The sequence below is a fragment of the Sminthopsis crassicaudata genome, chromosome 2, assembly GCF_048593235.1.
Source record: "Sminthopsis crassicaudata isolate SCR6 chromosome 2, ASM4859323v1, whole genome shotgun sequence".
Taxonomy (NCBI): domain Eukaryota; kingdom Metazoa; phylum Chordata; class Mammalia; order Dasyuromorphia; family Dasyuridae; genus Sminthopsis; species Sminthopsis crassicaudata.
In genome coordinates, this window is record NC_133618.1 from 151,634,542 (window position 1) to 151,653,781 (window position 19,240).

At 36.8% G+C, this 19,240-nt stretch overlaps 1 protein-coding gene across 1 annotated transcript in view; it reads right to left on the reverse strand.

The window, feature by feature from the left end:
* Nucleotides 1-19,240, reverse strand: part of LOC141553289 (uncharacterized) — a 71,357-nt gene that overhangs the window by 20,298 nt on the left and 31,819 nt on the right. The window contains exons 3-5 of the mRNA XM_074285044.1: nucleotides 13,743-13,926; nucleotides 6,849-10,202; nucleotides 2,810-3,001 (exon numbers count right to left, since the gene is read on the reverse strand). Coding sequence (XP_074141145.1) covers nucleotides 2,810-3,001; nucleotides 6,849-10,202; nucleotides 13,743-13,926 — 3,730 coding nt within the window. The remainder of the gene's footprint in view (nucleotides 1-2,809; nucleotides 3,002-6,848; nucleotides 10,203-13,742; nucleotides 13,927-19,240) is intronic.

Consider the following 19,240-nt stretch of genomic DNA (forward strand, 5'->3'; position numbering starts at 1 on the left):
CACTGAAAACATTTCCAGGACAACTGAAGTAGCAGACAAAATACCAAGGCTGTTATGAATGGTTTTTTTTTTTCCAGAATAGTTTCAATTTCCAGGTTTCTGTATTTTGAAAACTTTTCATTCCATTTTGTTTGGATATTTCAGCATGGTGGCATCTGTTGAAAAACATTATTCTTAAATTTTTGTAAATCAGTGTTATATTTGGGTATTTGTGTCTAACACTTCAGTCTATAATGATACTCCTGCCCCAGTAATTTATGGAATTCTCAGGGATATTTAGAAGTTTGTATTTGTAGTACAAAGATTTGTCACTGGTCAGTCTATAATCATCTGTTCATGTCTTTCTAGGTATCATAAAGTCATTAAATTAGATAACCTGTGATGACATACTATATTATATGGTGTTTCCTCCTTTGGCCAAGAAGCATTCATCTTTCTATAGTTGCCTTGGGTGATGAATATAGTATTTTATTTATGTTTTCCTTTATAGATTTATAAACCATTTTACCATGCCAAAAGTGTGTGTTTGCTGGTCTTGTATAGGTGTTTTAATTGCTCTAAATGTGTTCTTGTTAAGCTGTAAACTCAGGATGTCTACCAGTCTTGTAAAACATGCAGCTTTAATTTTTTTTTCTTCATAGCCTCATATTCAATATATCTTGTCTGGAGAATACCAATGGTATTTTTGTGGGTATCACCTTCATCTACTGGTTTAACCTGACCTTCGGATTCAAATTCAAAGCTTTCAGTTTTTATTCATCTTTAGTACACATTAAAAAATTCATACTTAGCAAGTCCAAATGACATTTTTATATTGTTGGTGAATATTTTCAAAAGATCAAAAAACTGTGTAAAGCTTCTTTAAAAATTTTCAATGACATCATCAAATTTGCAGCCAGCAAATGATTAATATGTCATCCTGTACCGAGAGGAAACATGGCAGAGTGGATGAAGAGTCATCCTCATGATTGGTAATACTTGGGTACACTATTGCTTGATATAGGCCATGTGACCCTGGGCACATCATTTAGTTGCATTGGTAGAGAGAGATCTCCCACTAAGTATTCCCCTGAATATAGAATTAGAACTCTAGAGGGGAAATGCCACTTCCTACTCCCAACTGCATTCCCCTTCTTCTTTGGGGTGACAAGACAATTGCAAGCAGTAGCTAATATTAAATATCCAAAACAGCACTACCAATGGTGGACTCACCAAGGAAGACATTAACCCCTAATTTGAGCATCTGCTCCAAAGACTATCTCCCTCATTTAGCTGTTTTCCTCTATTTAACAACACTGCTTTCTAGGGAAACTCCTAAATTTGTTTATTCTCTTGTTATAGATGTGAATTCAAAGCAATTCTGAATCACTGATTTTCTGCTCAAAAAAGAAAAGGAGATTGTGGAAAGCTAGAGGGAGAAAAGTTATTTAACCAAGATAATGTTGTCTGCACATCTGGCCCTGGGAACACTAAGGTGGAGAAATGGAGACAGAAAGGCTTCAGTGTTTTCACAGTTATAAATCAAACTTGATCAAATCCAACCCCTCTCTCCCCTCACTTTACACTGCAGACTAGACACTCAAAGATGAAGGGAACTGCCTACCTCCTTCCAGAGTCTCTGGGTATGGCATCCTTTTTAGCAAGTCTTATGTAGGACCTATTTTTGTAGGTCAGGTTCAGCTAGACCGGGAGGAGAGGTACCATGGGACTCACTAATTAGGTGTCAACATAAGACATAAAAGTATCATAGGGTCATAGAAATAGAATTAGAAGGAAAGTCAGAAGGAGGTCCCAAGCTCAAAATCTTTCTTATTCTGTTCTCTGTTAAAATTTACCTGTCCTGGGTCCTTGTAGTAAATTATGATCATATATTTAGAGTCCAATTTCCCTTCTTATACAGATTTAAAAAAAAAAAAAAACAACCCACTGATGAACCAAATCAGTTCCAATAGAGCAGTAATGAACTGAACCAGCTACACCCAGTGGAAGAACTCTGGGAGATGACTATGAACCACTACATAGAATTTCTAATACCTCTATTTTTGTCCACCTGAATTTTTGATTTCCTTCACAGACTAATTGTATACTATTTCAAAGTCTGATCCTTTTTGTACATCAAAACAACTTTTTGGACATGTAGACATATATTGTATTTAATTTATACTTTAACATATTTAACATGTATTGGTCAACCTGCCCTCTGTGGTAGGGGGTGGGGGGAAGGAGGGGAAAAATTGGAACAAAAGGTTTGGCAATTGTCAATGCTGTAAAATTACCCATACATATATCTGGTAAATAAAAACTATAATTAAACACACACACACACACACACACACACACACACATACACACAAGCCCTGAGTCGCAGGGTGACTCATTGTCTCTGATTTTGAAAACTATCTAGAGCAACAAAGTAAGATGTTCATTGTCACTCCATCCTTCAGGGAGAAGACTTGATTTGAGTAAAATGCTGCCTCAGGATAGAGTGGGGAGGAGGGGAAAAATCCCTCCAATAGAAGAAGAGTTTGTAGGAGATGAGCCCAGAATATGAAAAGGAATACAAAGTAAATTGTTCCTGAGTACCAAGAGAGAACAATTGATTTGGAAATGGGGGGAAAAGGGCTAACTTTTGTCTTTTGACAACAATTTCCTAATAGATTCACCCTAGTACTATTTCTTCATTTGGGAAATGGCTACATCAAGAAGGGAGATTCCCTGAGTGCTAACCCATTTTTGCTTCTATTAATCAGTTTCTAGGAATATTTAGGTGCTCTTTGGAACCAGAAGGCAACTTTTTGCTAGGATGTACCATTATGGGCCCTTTCCTCTTCAGACTCTGGGCCATGTGAAACACTTCGGTGGCCATTTCTCTGGTGAGTTGTTCAATTCTGTTGCTGCTGTCCCTCCATTTATCCATGGCGTCATCCCTCAGGAATGGATTGTAGGGATCAGGGATTGGCTCAGCTGGACAAGAAGAAGCACCATGGGACTTGCTAACTAGCTGTCAAAATAAGGAAAGGATCATGCAACCATATGTAACTGGAAAGAACTTCAGAGGTCATATAATCTATCATCACCCTGTATATAAACACACATGTTTTTCAGGTGAGAAAATGAAGGTCGCAAGGTTATCATCTTGCCTGAAGACACAAAAGTAGTCAACAGAAGATGTGGGATTTGAACACAGTTCTGGTAAATTCCAGTCTAGCATGCTTTATACTAAACTTTGGAGGAATTGATAGAATACTCAATATTGGGGCTGGTTTTCCCCCCAATATCTAAATTTTTTCATTTATGTAGAGAAAATGGTTTCTTTCTTTTGCATTTCATGTCACCTCATTTGATCCTCACAAAAACCCTGTGAGATAGGTGCTATTATTATCTCTATTTCATAGTTGAAGAAACAAACAAACAGAACTTAAGTGACTTGCTAGTGAATGTGTAAAATTGGAGTCACACATCTTCTGGACTCCAGACCCAGTATTCTAACCACTGAGTCACCAGCACAGATCATCCACCTCCTTGAAGCCTTAGTTTCCTCATCTACAAAGCCTATGTACTCCTCTTTCAGAATCGTTGCGTTGATCAACAAAAAAAAATTTCCAAGTTAGGAAATTTGTTAAAGTACTTGAAGAATACAATACAAATATAGGCACATATTTGGAATGTTAATATTATTATTATTATTATAAGTAATTGTTAACATTTACTACATTTCCAGGTAAGACAATCAAAGTTAATCTAGTTCTGTTTGGCTTTTAAATAATAATAATAACCTTTAATAACCTTTGTCTTCTTATACTTTTCTCCACTCTATATACTCTAAGATCCAGGGATACTGTCTTCTTTACTATTCCTGTCACATAAAATTTCATCTCTCTCCTCTAGACATTTTTACTGGCTGTCCCAATGCCTGAAACTCTTCCTCTTCAGTTCTATTACTGACTTTTTTCAAGTCCAAATTAAAGTCCCACCTCTTCCCAGAAGCCTTTCCCAATTTTCCTTAATCTTAATGACTTTCTTAAGAAATTATTTCCACTTTATCTTGTATGTATCTTGTTTGCACATAGTTGTTTGCATATTATCACTTCTGTCAGATAATGAGCCTCTTAAAAGCAAGAACTATTTTGTCCTTATTGATGGTGATATGTTGTTTTGTTTTGATTTGGTTTTGCTTTTGTATTTTAGCATTTAACACAATGCCCTACCATAGTAAGCTCTTTTTTTTTTTTTTTCCTGAGGCAATTGGGGTTAAGTGACTTGCCCAGGGTCACACAGCTAGGAAGCGTTAAATGTCTGAGACCAGATTTGAGCTCAGGTCCTCCTGACTTCTTGGCGGGTGCTCTATCCACTGCGCCACCTAGCCTCCTTGTAGGCTCTTAATAAGTGCTTAGTTTCCCCATTTTATATATCATAGATATATAAAAACTTTCTCTCTGCCACTGTCTCCCTGTCTGTTTCTGTCTGGCCCTCTGGCTCTGTTTCTCTGACTCTGTCTCTTTATCTCTGTTTCTGACTGTCTCTCTCTGTATCTCTGTCTCTCTATGTCTCTGTCTCCTTCTCCCTCCCAGCCTCTCTCCCTTCCTCCCTCCCTCCTTCATTCTCTCATTTTCTCTTTCTGTCTCTCTGGGTCTGTCTGTCTGTCTCTATCCGTCTCTGTCTCTCTGTCTCTTTCTCTCTCTCTCTCTCTCTCTCTCTCTCTCTCTCTCTCTCTCTCTCTCTCTCTCTCTCTCTCTCTCTCCCCCTCTCTCTCTTCCTTTTCTTCTTTTCCATTTATGGCACAGAATCTAGCATGTAATCTTAAATGATAATTAATCTGCTTTTTGTGGTTGATATTAGTCAGATATCCCAAGACCTCATCTGAAAATGGGGCTAATATTACTTTTATTGCCTATGCCATAGGGAACTCATAAAGAAAGACAAAAGTTTATTAATCTTAAAGAAACACAGAAATCTGAGCTATTTAGTGGGCAATTCAGATGGTTGCCAATGATTACCAATCTGAACAGTAGCTGAGACAGTGAAAATATAATTGCAGACTGTTTTCTTGGTTAATTGTAAAATGATTATTTCTACATCAAGAGCAAAGTACCCAACAAAGGAATTTTACCTTGTGATAGTAGTCACTTGGAACAGCATCCTTGATAGTTGTTTCTATATTCTTCCCATACCTGACTATCCTTCTCATTCCTCACTTCCTAATCCTTTCCCATGCTTCAAGATTCTGTTTTAAGTTTTATCTCCCCTAGGAAACCTTCCCTGACTACCCTGAATGCACTATGCCCTCAGCATTTACAAGGAAGTATATAGTCTGATGTAAAGTATTCAAAACCTGAAAATGTCTGATTGCATTGTACAGAGCGAGTACTGAATAAAGTTACGTTCTGTAATTATTCTACATATGTCTATGTTGTCACCAAGAATTTGGACTAGAACTTCAATTTATTTTACCTCTGATACTCCCTTAGCATCAAGCCATATATATTCAGTAAGTGCTCAATAAGTGATTCATTGACTTTGGACAATAAGTTGAAGGGAGGATTTTTATGAATATTAGCAGCTCTTCCTCCAGAAAAGACTGTGTTCAACAATCCCAGTATTCATTTTAAAAGTACACAAAAAGTTCAAAGCATACAAGATCTTACTGGCAAAAAAAAGGGAGCTTAGAAATGTATACTTCAGAGATTTTTCTCATTGGAAATAAGAATTTAGAGTGTTAGAATGATAGAGGGAAGGAAGGGAATATGCAGACACACCACCAAAAAGGCTTTTTTATTCTTTTTCCTATTAACAATAGCAACCACTATGTATTATGACCTAATGTATGTAGTCCATATACTAGACACTGGGGAAGATACAATTAGTGCGGTTCATGAAATAACAGCATTGGTATAAGGCAGTCTTACATAATGACTCCCAAAATTAGATTATACTGAGATAATATTACTCATATCAACACTGTTTACCAAGAGGCATTATTTTGTGGTGCCTAATGACTATCATGACTAGATATTGGGATAGATAAAAATTTAGGTAACGGACCAGCCTCAGATCCAGGAAAGAATGAATGAATTAAAAAAAAACTATTAAACACCACTATGTGCCACTTAATATGCTTGGGAAGACCTGCATTCAAGTACTACCTCCATAACATACTGACTATGTCACCATAGATAAGTCATGTAATTTCTCACTGCTCAAAGCAACTGTTTGAGATAAGTTGTAGGATTGTTTATCTACACTGATAAAGGGAGTTCCTCACCCAGAAGTTCCCTATATAGATGAAAATCCTAGCTCCAGTCCCTTTTCCTAATATTAGTAACCACAGTAAGAAGCTTCTCATCTGTCTCCAAAAAGTTGTGTCGCTCTCCACTCAAGATTCATAGGCCATAATGTATTCATTTCTTTTTTCTTTCCTGCTTTCTTTTTTTCCTTTTCTTTTTCTTCCCTTCCTTCATCCTATCTTCCCTTCTTCTCTTCTTTCCTGCTCCCTTCCCTCCTTCCAATTAGCAATTGGAATTAAATGCCTATGAAGATATCATTCCAGGTTTTGTATGAAAAAGAAAGACATATTAAGAATTTGTCTGTCTTGAAAAGTGAACATTTTATCATCTTAGATATGTAAGTTCAAAGGCAGTATTATGTTAAATGCCAGAGATGAAGGATATAAATGAGGACTACAGGAGTTCACAGGAGGGAGAACACTATGATTGGGACAAAGGTAGCTTTCATCACAAAAGGTAGGATTTTCCTGGAATTTATTTATTAGCCTCAGTTACCAAGCTGATGTGAAAGGATGGGAGTTAGAAAGGATAGGAATGGAATAGTCAAGAATATAACAGCCATACCTTGCCTTGGTTCTTCCTGGAAGTTGCCACAGCAGAATCATCCTTCAGGTCCAGAGAAGGTTCCTCTGAAACAGCTGTATCTGAGATTCCTCTTGAAAATATGCTCTGAGATACTGTATTGTCCATTTCTGCTTCTTTGAGATCTTCTCCCCAACTGGACAGAGTGAGGTCAGCATCCTCACTTGGAATCCTAACAGGTGCACCTCTAGTCTGCAAATCCTGGGCTAGATGCTGCAAGGCTGATGAATGACTGCTTCTCCATACCTGGAGCTGGACTGCCACATAATGAGCCTCAGCTGCCCACTCCCACTGAAGACTTTCCAGAATCCCAGCTACCTTGTCCTGAGGGTGTTCTAGGAGCATGTGGGCTTTCTGTCCAATATCTGCAGTAAGAAGGATGAGGTGTTCCATCACTCTGAGGAGGCTTTCCTGGCCAAATCCAGGTTGTAGGCCTTCCTCCACAATTTTCTGAATTGTCTGGATGCCAGAAGTGATCCGGGTTATGTTCTTTCCCAGAGCAACCTTGAATTTTATCTTGTCATCTTTTGAAGCACTGGAAGCAGAAAGTGCCAGTTGAATGGTATCCTGTATGGTTCTTTCATAGTCTTTGTTGATGCTACTGAGGTAGGCTGCCAGAAGCCTGGCTTGAAGGGCAAGCTCCCGTTGGAGAAGTTCAAAACGAATGGCCAAGTTGGGTACCAAAGGAGGAGCAAGGGCAAGAATGTTGGCCACCTCTAGCAGAGCTTCTGTCAGCACATGGACCTCCTCCTGAAGCAAGCCCACCTCCCTTTTAATTCCTTCATCACCACACAACAGAGCAGACAGCCTTGCAGCTTCCTGTAACCTCAGAGAAGTGCTAGCTAGTGGGATCAGTCCACCCTGCACAACTAACTTGTCCTTCACTGCTTGCCTCAGCTCAGTTAGAAATAGGATATCTCTCCCAATGAAGCCATCGATGCTCCTTAGCAAGGCGTGGATAGCCACAGACCACAGAAGGCAGTTCCCCTTGATTATTGTTTCTCTAGTCTTAAGACACTGCAGTCCATTTGAGTCAAATATCTTGTCCAGTAAGTGTTGAGCATGAGTCTCCACTTTCTGGAGTTTAGCTTGGATCTGTAGCAATTGCTCTGGATTCTGGATCAACAAAGAGGTTTCTTTATTCATCTGCATCTGTCCAGCTTTGTCTGCTAGCTGGGCCACATCCATTATGTTCAGCCTGACTTCCCTGAAAATCTGTACATTCCTTGGAAGATCAGCAATTGAGATGCCACAAAACAACTGCTGAGAAAAGTGATACCAGGCACCAGCTATAGCTGCCAAACTCTGGTGGGCTTCAGCAATCTTTTCGGACAGCTGGAGAGCCTCTTCAAGTAGTCTGCCAGTACTAGGAGCTGGCTCATTTGTGATTTCTTTAGCTAAGCCAATTGTATAAGGTATTAAGTGGATGTCATCTTGTGTCTGTTCTGTCCCCCCTGATTCTGATGACTTTTCCCCAACCAAGGCTTCTTGAGCAGCATCAATACAATTGGCAAGATCCAGCAACTCTGTGCAAGCAGAACTGACTGCTGGGAAGTCATGACGCTCTACAGCCAGGACAAGTCTGCTAATGACAGGGAGTGACACCCCCTGGGCAATGATCTTAGGAGCCATGAGGCTGAGTGTGGGGATGTCCTGAGACTGACATTCCTCGGGATCATATGAGGTGTTTAAGAATTCTTCTACCCTAGACCCTCTAATGAGTTTGCCCATGGGTTCTAGGCTGCTGAACTCTAGGAGGCTATGCGGAGTAAAGCATAGTTGTCCTTTCGGAGTGATGAATTTATAGATTTGGTCTCGAAGTGGGCTTAGGTTATACGGATGATTAGTGCCATCCAGGCCATCTTGCACACCATGAGCAAAGTCAATAAGAAGCTTGGCCTTGGTGAGAAACATATCCTTGGCTTGGACATCATGCCTGTTTGCCAAGCACTGCTCGGCAGCTGCTGTCACTGCTGGAATAGAGTTCTCCAGGTGATGAATTAAAACTCGCAAACCATTCTGAAAAATGGGATCTTGGTTTTGCTCTACATATCTGCTCATCACTTGCACTATGTGCTTAGCACGACCCTGAAGATAAACTACATGCCAGGAAAATTCTTTGGAATTTCCACTATTCAAAGCCCATTCAGAGAAACCCACATGTACTGCCATTTCCTCAATAGACACAGTCAAGAACTCGGGGATGTTAAAAACATTATCAAAGCATGCCAGCAAGCCTTCTGCTGCCCAGACCCATGCCTGGTACATATCATGGAAAGTATCAGAAACACAGTCCAGATTCGACCCTTCTTGTCTCTTGGTGAAAAGGGGAAGCACTCTGGCCATAAGCTTTTGCAGGATAGAAATGGTTTCCTCTATTTCTTTACCAATTTGATGCTGAGTACAACGGGCCAAGACCAAATGAGCCACTTTGAACATCTTTTCAGAATGCATGCAAAAAGTGTCAATGAAAGGCTGGAGGCTTTCGGCAAACCCTTCGCTGTCCCAGGAAGAGCCAAGCACTGTAGCCCCCCCGGCAGCTTGAATCAGTCTTTTCAGAGGTCCTTGAACATCTGTGAAAGTGTCCAGGATCTGGTAGAGGAGCCCTGTCTGCATAGTTTGGTCGAGAATCTGCACCTCACACCTCAGTGTGGCCCATTTCTCTCTGACATCCTGATTTGAGCAGTTCACTGAAGACAGGCTGGTCTTCTTGCTCAGGCACTGGACAACCATGTTTCTAAGCTCCAACAGACAGTGGCAGCATTGGACTAGCTTCAGCTTCATATTAGGTCTAGAAGACTCAGCTAGAAGCATGCTGTGAAATACCACTGCTCCTAAGAGAGAGTCTAGATTCCCCTGAAGGACAGTTTCTAATGCTGGCTCAGCCAATAGCATCAGGAGCTGCTCCACATGCTGAGAGAACACCCCACTTCTTTCCCGGGAGTCCTTCTGGGGTTCACGTTCTGAATTTAACAGGACAATCAGTTCTTCAAGGGTTTTCTTAGTCAGATCAAAAATGTAACTCTTAGACTCTCTCACCTGATTGTCTTGGAGATGCCTGAGGTTGCTACTTGTTACTGTATAGTACAGAGGAATACAGTTCTTCAAGAGTTGCAAGCACTGGGCCAGACAGTCACGATGAACTGACTGCTTTAGTTCCAGCAGTCGGTGTTCAGTCAAAGTGTTCAGAAAAAGCAAACCTTCAGAGAAATTCAGGAAGGAAGGTAGCACAGTAGAGCCATCCTCTGAAGCCTCAAGGGTCTCAAGACAATTCAGACACCAGCAAGCCACTTGAATGATCTTCCTCATCACTGCATCATCCTCGATGAGGAGGATCTGTTCAATAAATCACCAGGGCAAAGAAAAGGAGGGAGAGAAAGTTCTTTGAGATGTTTAAATATTTTTAACAATAATAGGGTTTTTATTAGTATTTAGGGAATTTCTGAACAAGGAAATTCTCTTTACCAATGCAAATCCTTACCTTTTCACTTAGGTAAATACCTATAAATAAAATTATATTACCTAAATTTAGGTTAATTCATGTGATTCTATCAACACCACTTTGGGGTACATATTTATTTGATTGGCTCTGCAATCTCAGGGATAGCAGTTCCCCCTACAAAGGGACAGATCACATCTATCCATGTCTTCTCAACTTTTAGCCATTTCTTCCCAGAAATCTTCTGAAGGGATCTACCCAACATATTGGAGGACTTCTTTTAGATCTTTTAACATTTTATGGACACCAATGAAGCAAATATTGATTTGGTTAACCCTTACTCTCAATATGACTGGCCCATCTTCTTTTCCAGTTGCCCATTTCTCTACTGATATGTTTTATGCTGTCTCTACAAACAATTCTTGATTCTTACTTAATATGTGACAGCATACTCATACCTCTCTGTTGTCAGCTGGGTCACCTATAATTTTAATTCTTCAAGAAACTATTGTTGGCATTCTATAACCCATAGCCATATGACATCACTTCAAAAATATTAGGATCATAGAACCATAGATTTAGAGTTAGGATCTGATCCTTTACAGATAAAGAAATCAAGACCCAGAGAAGTAAAGTAATTTATCCAAGTTGACATAAGTATTAAGAAGAAATAGAAATTGAATCAAATTCCTTTGACTCCAAAGTTATCTTTCTCTCTAATGTTTCATTATCTCTTCTATAGATGTTAAAAATATAAACTGCTAAATTGTTGTAATATATATTTCAGAAAAAGTTTAGACTCATTTAAACCACTGCATCCAGTCCACTCCCTATGTCCTATTTAATTCTAGGACAAGTTTATTTTCCATTTGAAGTTTTTGTCCAAGTTATATAGAACAACTCTGGGCCTTTCCACTGAACTTCATATCAGAGACTGGACAATGGACATTCTTCATCCAGTTGGTTTTTTTCTTTGTGACTTGTTAGACCAAACATTTTAAAGTGAAAAGAGTTTTCATGAAGGCCTTACAGTGCTCTGGGAGACTGATGTAATCTTCACAATGTCACGCGGCTAATGAGCCTTGATAAACATTAAGTCAGAGAATCATCAAAGTTTTCTCTGTTGGGGTTCATCTATCAGATTATCACAGTTTTTACAACTGAGAGATATTTTATTAGAAGAAAGCCTTAAAATGAAATCTTGGCTCCACCAAATAAATATTTTATACTCAAAAAATTCAATCTCAGTACAATCAGTACATCTTATTCTCTGCACCTTTTAGTCAATTGTATAAAGATATTGTCTATATCATATCATTTATGGATTCCTGCTTGTTCCCTTCTCAAATAAAGGATTCCTTATATAAATGTATGGATTATTCTCATAAAAATTTTTGTAGATATATGAAAGTAGATATATAGGTTAGTAGTTGTTGATCTTTTTAATCTTTTTAATCATCTTTTTTCAGTAAAAAATAAGGTCCATGTTTTTTTCTCCAAGTGTTTAATATTTTCTTCTCTTTCAGATAGCATAAAAATTATTCTCTCAATGGTTCTAAATTGTATTGTTGCCCACAGCATGAACCTCTTCTGTTTCTATTTGATCTATTATAATTTCCCGTCTTATCTTATTTTCTTTAGTACTATTTTTATTGTTCCATGCAGTATATCAAAGACTTTGGTACTTCAGTCCAAATATGATAGCTCTACTATTATAGCTCTATCTGCTAATTGTGGATTCTATCCTGGGCCCTTTCCTTTTCTTCCTCTGTATTATTTCACTTTGTGATTTCATCAGCTTCACATGGTTTCAACGATAATCTCTGCATATAACTCTCAGATCTACTTATCTAGCACTAACTTCTTTCAACCTCTAATCTCACAACTCCAACTTCTTATTGGACATCTTGAACTATATATCCCATTTAAAATTTATCATGCCTAAAACTGAAATCATTTTTCCCTTCCCAATTTCCCTGTTACTATTAAAGGCACTACCATCCTCTCAGTCATATAGCTTTGTAACTAGGTGTCATCCCCAATTCCTCATTGAATATTGCTATCGCCCCATATTCAGTCTGTTACCAAAACTTGCCAATTTTTACCTTTGGAACATTTCTCTTCAACACCCTCTTCTCTTTTCTAACAGTGCTTCTATGCTGGTGTAAATAGACTGATTGCTGATATTTTAATACATTATATATATAAAAGATAACATAATATAATATAATAAATTCTAATCCCTGGACATTTGTAATAACCTCCTAATCAGACATCTTGCCTCTCAAGTCTCTCCTTCCTCAAATTCATCATCCAGTCGGCTATGAAGGTGATATTCCTAAACTATATACAGCTTGACCATATTACCATCATCTCTATTCAATAAACTTCAGTGTCTCTCTATTGCCCCCAGGATCAAACAAAAATGTATTTTGTTTTTTAAAGCTCTTCCTACCTATTCAATCTTCTAACAGCTTACTCCTATTGGCAGACTCTGCCATGAGTGACATGGGCCTCCTTTCTGAGTCTACTTCCTGACCACAGGCATTTTCACAAGCTGCCCAGCATATCTAGAATGCTCTTTCTCTTCATATGTGTTTCCAATCTTCTCTAGATTCCTTTAAATCTCACCTGAAGTCCCACCTTCTATAAACTGCCTTTCCTAATCTTCCTTAATTTTAGCTGTATGACCTGGGCAAGTCATCTAATCTGTTTTCCTCAGTTTCCTCAACTGTAAAATGGGAATAATAATAGTATCTACTTTTCAGAAGCACTTAGTATAGAGCCTGGTACATAGAAGGTTCTATAGAAATACTTATTTCCTTTTCCTTTCCCTTTCTGCAGTATCCCTTTGCAGCTATATTTCATGATAACGGGTTGGGATTCATCTATACACAGATAAGGAGTAGAACCTAGGTATGCATTGATTCATAATAGTGGCTACTGGAGATATAATTCTATCTTGCCATCCAATGTAATATGAAAAGTCTTATGCTGTCTGAAAATATTTTTGGACATTCCCTTTATTAATATGAGACAGACCATGTAACCATTCTGAGTATTGGTTTTCTTATCTGTAAAAATGAATGAGTTCAACTGAGTGATCTCTCAAAGTCATTTCTAAGACAGTGACATAATAGAAAAAGATCTAAATTTGATAGTCAGAAAACCTGGGTTTGAATGCCAGCCCTGGCACTTTCTAGTCATGTGGTTTCTGACAAGACAATGAGACTCAATTTCTTTATCTTTAACATGTAGATAATAATATATTATCTGTCTCTTATGATTCTTTAAAGAATGTTCATTGTAAACCATAATGTGATGTAGAAATAAGCTATTATTCAACACCTGGCACAATGTCTGGTATATTGTAAGCACTTAAGTCTTTGATGGTTGATTTTTGTAATTCCAGAGTATCCTTCCTCCATCAGCCTCACCTTAACTGTTCCCACCAAGATCTTCTGAGCTGTGATGATTAGTTCTTCCTGGTAACACTGATTATCTGGGTGAATATAGAGCTTCTGAGCCACTAGTAATATGTTCTTCCCAGACAAGAGTAGAAATTCAGCTGCTGGTTCCATTTCCATTTTCAACACCTCCTCATCAGATTCTCCTGCCAGCCTGGACAAAATATATTATTTTAAATGTAACTTCGTAAATATCTTTATTCAGGTGATTATCAGAGGAAGAAAAATGGAACATTTTGGTAAATTCCATTACAAATAAGGATTCTATAAAACCAAAAAACTATGATTTTTTTTTTTGCAGATGGTCCATAGTAACTTTCCCTATATATGCTTACATATATACATATATACATATACATATACATATGTATATATATTTTATCAATTAATACAATGCTGCAATTTTAATACAAGAGACTATAATGATATAACACAACATGATATGGTATAATATGATATTGTGTAGTATAATGTTATATATTTGATATGATGTGATATGATATGATAAAGCATAATATAGTATGGGATACGATACTGTGTGAAATATTATATAATATGACCAAAGACCATTTCTCCAACAGATAAGTAATCAAAAGATATGAACAAGCAGTTCTCAAAAGAATTGCAAACTATTAAAAATCATATAAAAAGATTCTTGGAAGTACTAATAAAAGAGAAATGCAAATCAAAACAACACCTCACACTTTGCAAATAGGCAAAGATGACAAAAGATAGGAAAAGTTAATACTGGAGGGGCTATAGAAAGATAGGCATTTAGAAAAAGATAGGCATCAATGGTGGAGCTATGAATTAGTATAACCACTTTGGAAATCAATTTTGAAATTATGCAAATTAAGTGACTAAACCATCCATATTTTTAGAGCCAGAAATTCCACTACTAGATTTATAACCCAAAGAAATTATTGATAAGAAAATAAGTCCCCAAAGCAATTTTTAAGGCAGCACAGATAAAAACAAAGTAAATACCCATCAAATGGGCCATCATTAGTCCTTTGGGATTGTCTTGGATCATTGTATTGCTGAGAATAACTAAGTCATTCACAATTCTTTGTCGAACAATATTGTTGTTGTTGTGTATAATGTTCTGATTCTATTCACTTCACCCTGCATCAGATCATGTAAATCCAGATTTTTCTGAAATCATTCTGTGTCATTTCTTATATTACAATAATATTCCATTATAATCATGCACCACAGCTTGTTTAACCATTTCACAATTGTTAGGTATTCCTTCAGTTTCTAACTCCTAGCCACCACAAAAAAACTGTTATAAATATTTTTGTAAAGTAGATTTTTTCCCTTTTTTTAGATGTCTTTGGGATATAGACTTGACAGTGGTATTGCTGGATCAAAGGTTATGCATAATTTGCTTGCCATTAATTCTGAATTATTCTCCAGAACTGGTTGGATAAGTTCACAACTCCACCAACCCTGTTTTCCCATATCAATTCCAACATCTGATAGATAGCTAATTTGCATTTCTGTATCAATGGGAATTTAGGGCATTTTTTCATATATCTATAGATAGCTTTGATCTCTTTATATATTTGAGATATGCAGCCTTTATCAGAGATACTTCTTGTGAAATAAATTTCCCAGTTGTCTACTTTCCTTATAATTTTGGTTGCACTGGTTTTGTTTGTACAAAATCTTTTTAATTTTATAGAAAATCATCTATTTTACATTCTATAATGCTTTCTGTATTTTCTTTTGTCTTAATTTTTTCCTTATCCTTACATCTGACAAATAAACTATTCCATGCTCTCTTAATTTGTGTATGATAAATAATTTACACATTTTGACTTTAACTAAGTTGGTACACAGTGTGAGATGTTAATCTATTCCTAGTTTCTGCCATTGCATTTTTCAGTTTTTCAAGTAGAGGTTTTGTTCCAAAAGCTTGGATCTTTGAATTTATTATAAACTAGTTTACTATGGTCATTTACTATAATGTCATGTGTACAAAATTTATTTCACTAATCCACCACTCTGTTTCTTAGCTAGTAGCAGATTGTTTTGTTTTGTCATTTTCTTTTTCCATCATATTAATCATTTGATAAATGTGAGATGGAACAATTGTCTTAATTTCTTCTTCATTAGTGGTAAATTCACCTCTTTCATTTTTGATACTAATAATTTGAGTTTTTTCTTTCCTTTTAAAAATCAAATTAATTAATTTGTAATTTATTTCCAGTTTAATGTTTAATGTCCAATTCATTGATGTGACTTTTCTTCATTTTGTTGATGTAAGCAATTAGAGTTATAAATTTTTCCCTACATACTTCTTTGGCTACATTCCATTAATTTTGATATGTTGTCTCATTGCTATCATTTTCTTTATTGTAGAATGTTTCTATGATTTGTCCTTTGACCCACTTGTTTTTAGGATTATGTTTTAATTTCCAATTAATTTTAATCTCTTTTCCATTGCCCATTACTGAATGTTATTTTCATTACATTATGATTTAATGGAAATGAGTGAAGTCTTTATATCCTAATAACATAGTCAGTTTTTGTGCAGTTACCATGTACTGTTAAGAAAAGATCTTCCCATTCCCATTCAATGTTCTTCAGAGATCTATCATATCTAACCTTTTCAGAAGTTTATTCACTTCTTTAATTTCCTTATTAACCTCCTTAACTAGTTTTATCTAGTTTTGAGAGGGGAAAGTTGAGGTTCCCCCACTAGTGTAGTTTTATTATCTATTTCCTTGTATAATTCATTAAATTTCTCCTTCAAAAATTTAGATCTTATACCATTTGGAACATATATGTTTCTTATTGATATAACCTCATTGTCCATGATAACTTTCTTTATCTCTTGTTTCTCTCTTAAAGATCAATTTTTGCTTTTGCTTTTCTCAAAATCAGAATTGATACCCCTATCTTCTTTGCTTCAGCTGAAACAATAGATTCTGCTCCAGCCTCTTACTTTTGCCCTATATGTATCTCTATGCTTCAAATGTGTTTTGTGTAAACATGTTGTAGGATCCTTTTTTAAAATCTATTTTGCTATCTGCTTCCATTTTATTGCTGAACTCATCTCCTTTATATTTATAGTTATAATAATTAATTTTGTATTTCCCTCCATGCTATTTTTCTCTTGTTTATCCTTTTTCTCTTACCCCCTACACCTTCCCTCATCACTAATGTTTTACTTCTGATCACCATCTTCTCCAATATACCCTCCCTTTTATCCATTTCCTGCTCCCCCTCTTATTATCCCTATCCCTTCTTACTTCCTATAGGGTAAGGTGGCTTTCTATATCCAACTAAATGTATATGCATATATTCTCTATCTGAGCCAAATTTGATGAGAGGAAGATTTAAAGTTTTTCCACCACTAACTCCGACTTCCCCTCCATTAGGATAGATCTTTCAAGCCTTTTTATGTAGGATAATTTTCCCTTCTTCTTCCAGTGAAATTTTCTTTCTCACCCTGTATTTTGTTTTTTTGGGGTATCATCCCATCAAAATCACCTTATATCAATACCTTTTGTCTACATATAATTCTATTTGTTTTTATAGTAACAAAGTTTTTAAGAGTTACAAATATTATCTTTCCATGTAGAAATATAAACAATTTAATCTTATCGAATTTATGTTTTCTCTTTCTTGTTTCTTTTTTACTTTTTACGTTTCCCTTGAATCTTGTATATGGAGATCATAGTTTTTATTTAGCTCTGGTCTTTTAATTAGAAATACATGAAAGTCCTCCATTTTGTTAAATATCTATTTTCCTCCTGAAAGATTATATTCAATTTTGCTGGGTGAGTGATTCTTGGTTGCAATTCTAATTCTTTTACCTTCCAGTATATCATATTCTATGCCCTTTCATTCTTGAATGTGGAAGCTGCCACATCCTGTGTAACTGATTTTAACTTCACAATATTTCAGTTGTTTCCTTTTGGTTGCTGCCATTACTTTCTCCTTGATTTGTGAGTTCTGAAATTTATCTATGATGTTTTTGGGAGTTTTCATTTTGGGTATTGATCAGTGGATTTTTTTTTCAATTTCTATTTTGCCTTTTTGTTCTAGCAAATTTCTTTGATAATTTCATAAAAGATGTTATCTAAGCTTTATTATTGTTTATTATTATTATACCTTTCAGGCAGTCTGACAATCCTTATATCATTGCTCCTGGAACTGTTTTCTAGGTCAGTTGTTTTCCAATAAGAAATTTCACATTTTTTTTCTATTGTTTTATTGTACCTTGATGTCTAATAGTGTCATTAATTTCCACTTCTTCAATTATAATTTTTAAGAAGTTATTTTCCTCAATAAATTTTTGTATATGTTTTCCTATGCTATTTTTTTTTCATGATTCTCTTGTATTAGTCTCATTTCTTTATGTGATTTTTCTTCTACTTCTCTAATTTTCTCTTTTAATTCCTTTTTTAAACTCTTCCAGGAATTCTTTTTAGGCCTGAGACCAAATTATAGTTTTCTTTGAGGTTTCACATGTGATCATTTTGATATTATTGTTCTCTTCTAATTTTATATGTCTTGATCCTCCCTATCATCATAGTAGATTTCTATAGTCAAGATATTTTTTTTGTTCATTTTTTCTATTTTTTTTTTTTTTTTGTGACTTGGTGTTTTTAATGTAAAAGTTGAGCTCTGGTCCTGCAGGTCCAAATTTTTTGTGTTGGAGCTCTGGATCTTACTGCTTTCAATGAGTTCAGGGCTTAACTGCTTGCTTTTTCTGGAGAGCAGTCTTCCCTTCTGATTTATACTAGGGTTGAGGAGTGGGACCTCCCTGTTGGCCTTCCCTGGATGTGGAGCTTAGCTATTGGCCTCTGCGGATGGAACCTTGCTGCTAGCTTGCTATGGTAGCAGTGTCTTTCTGGTGGGTGGCTCTGAAGGGGGGATCTTGTTGCTGGTCTGCCTCAAGGCTGGGGCCCTGCCACTGGGTTGCTTGGAAACCGAGTCTCTCTGCTGGTAGGTCCCAAGGTAGGTCTGGTTTGCTCTGGGGAGGGGCTTCACTACTGATCAGCAATGGGATCGAGGTCTCACTGGTGGCTTGTGCTAGGATATGAGGTCACTGGGCTGGGTGGAGCCTTGCTGACCCTGCACAGACTGGTCACTTGCTACTGTTTTGGTCAAGGGTGAGACCTCACTGGTAGATTGCCCCAGTCTGGGAGTTTTGCTGTGAGCCCCCTGCTATGAGGCTGGCTCCTGTTGCTCTTGTATCTTGCTTTTATCCTACCCACTGAGACAGACTTTTCTTGCCATGTTGGTAAACTGCTCAATTCTAAGGCAGCTTTCTCATTGTTTGGAGCAGAACTGGGGAGAGCTTCAGAGGTTTCATTCCTCACTCTTCCATCTTGGTATCAGAAGTAAAAACTTATTTAAAAAAAAATACTCAGGCTTCATGACCCTAGAACGAGTTTCTCATTCTTTTCACAGATGACAGAACTAGGCTTGAAGTAAACACCAATCCTTCT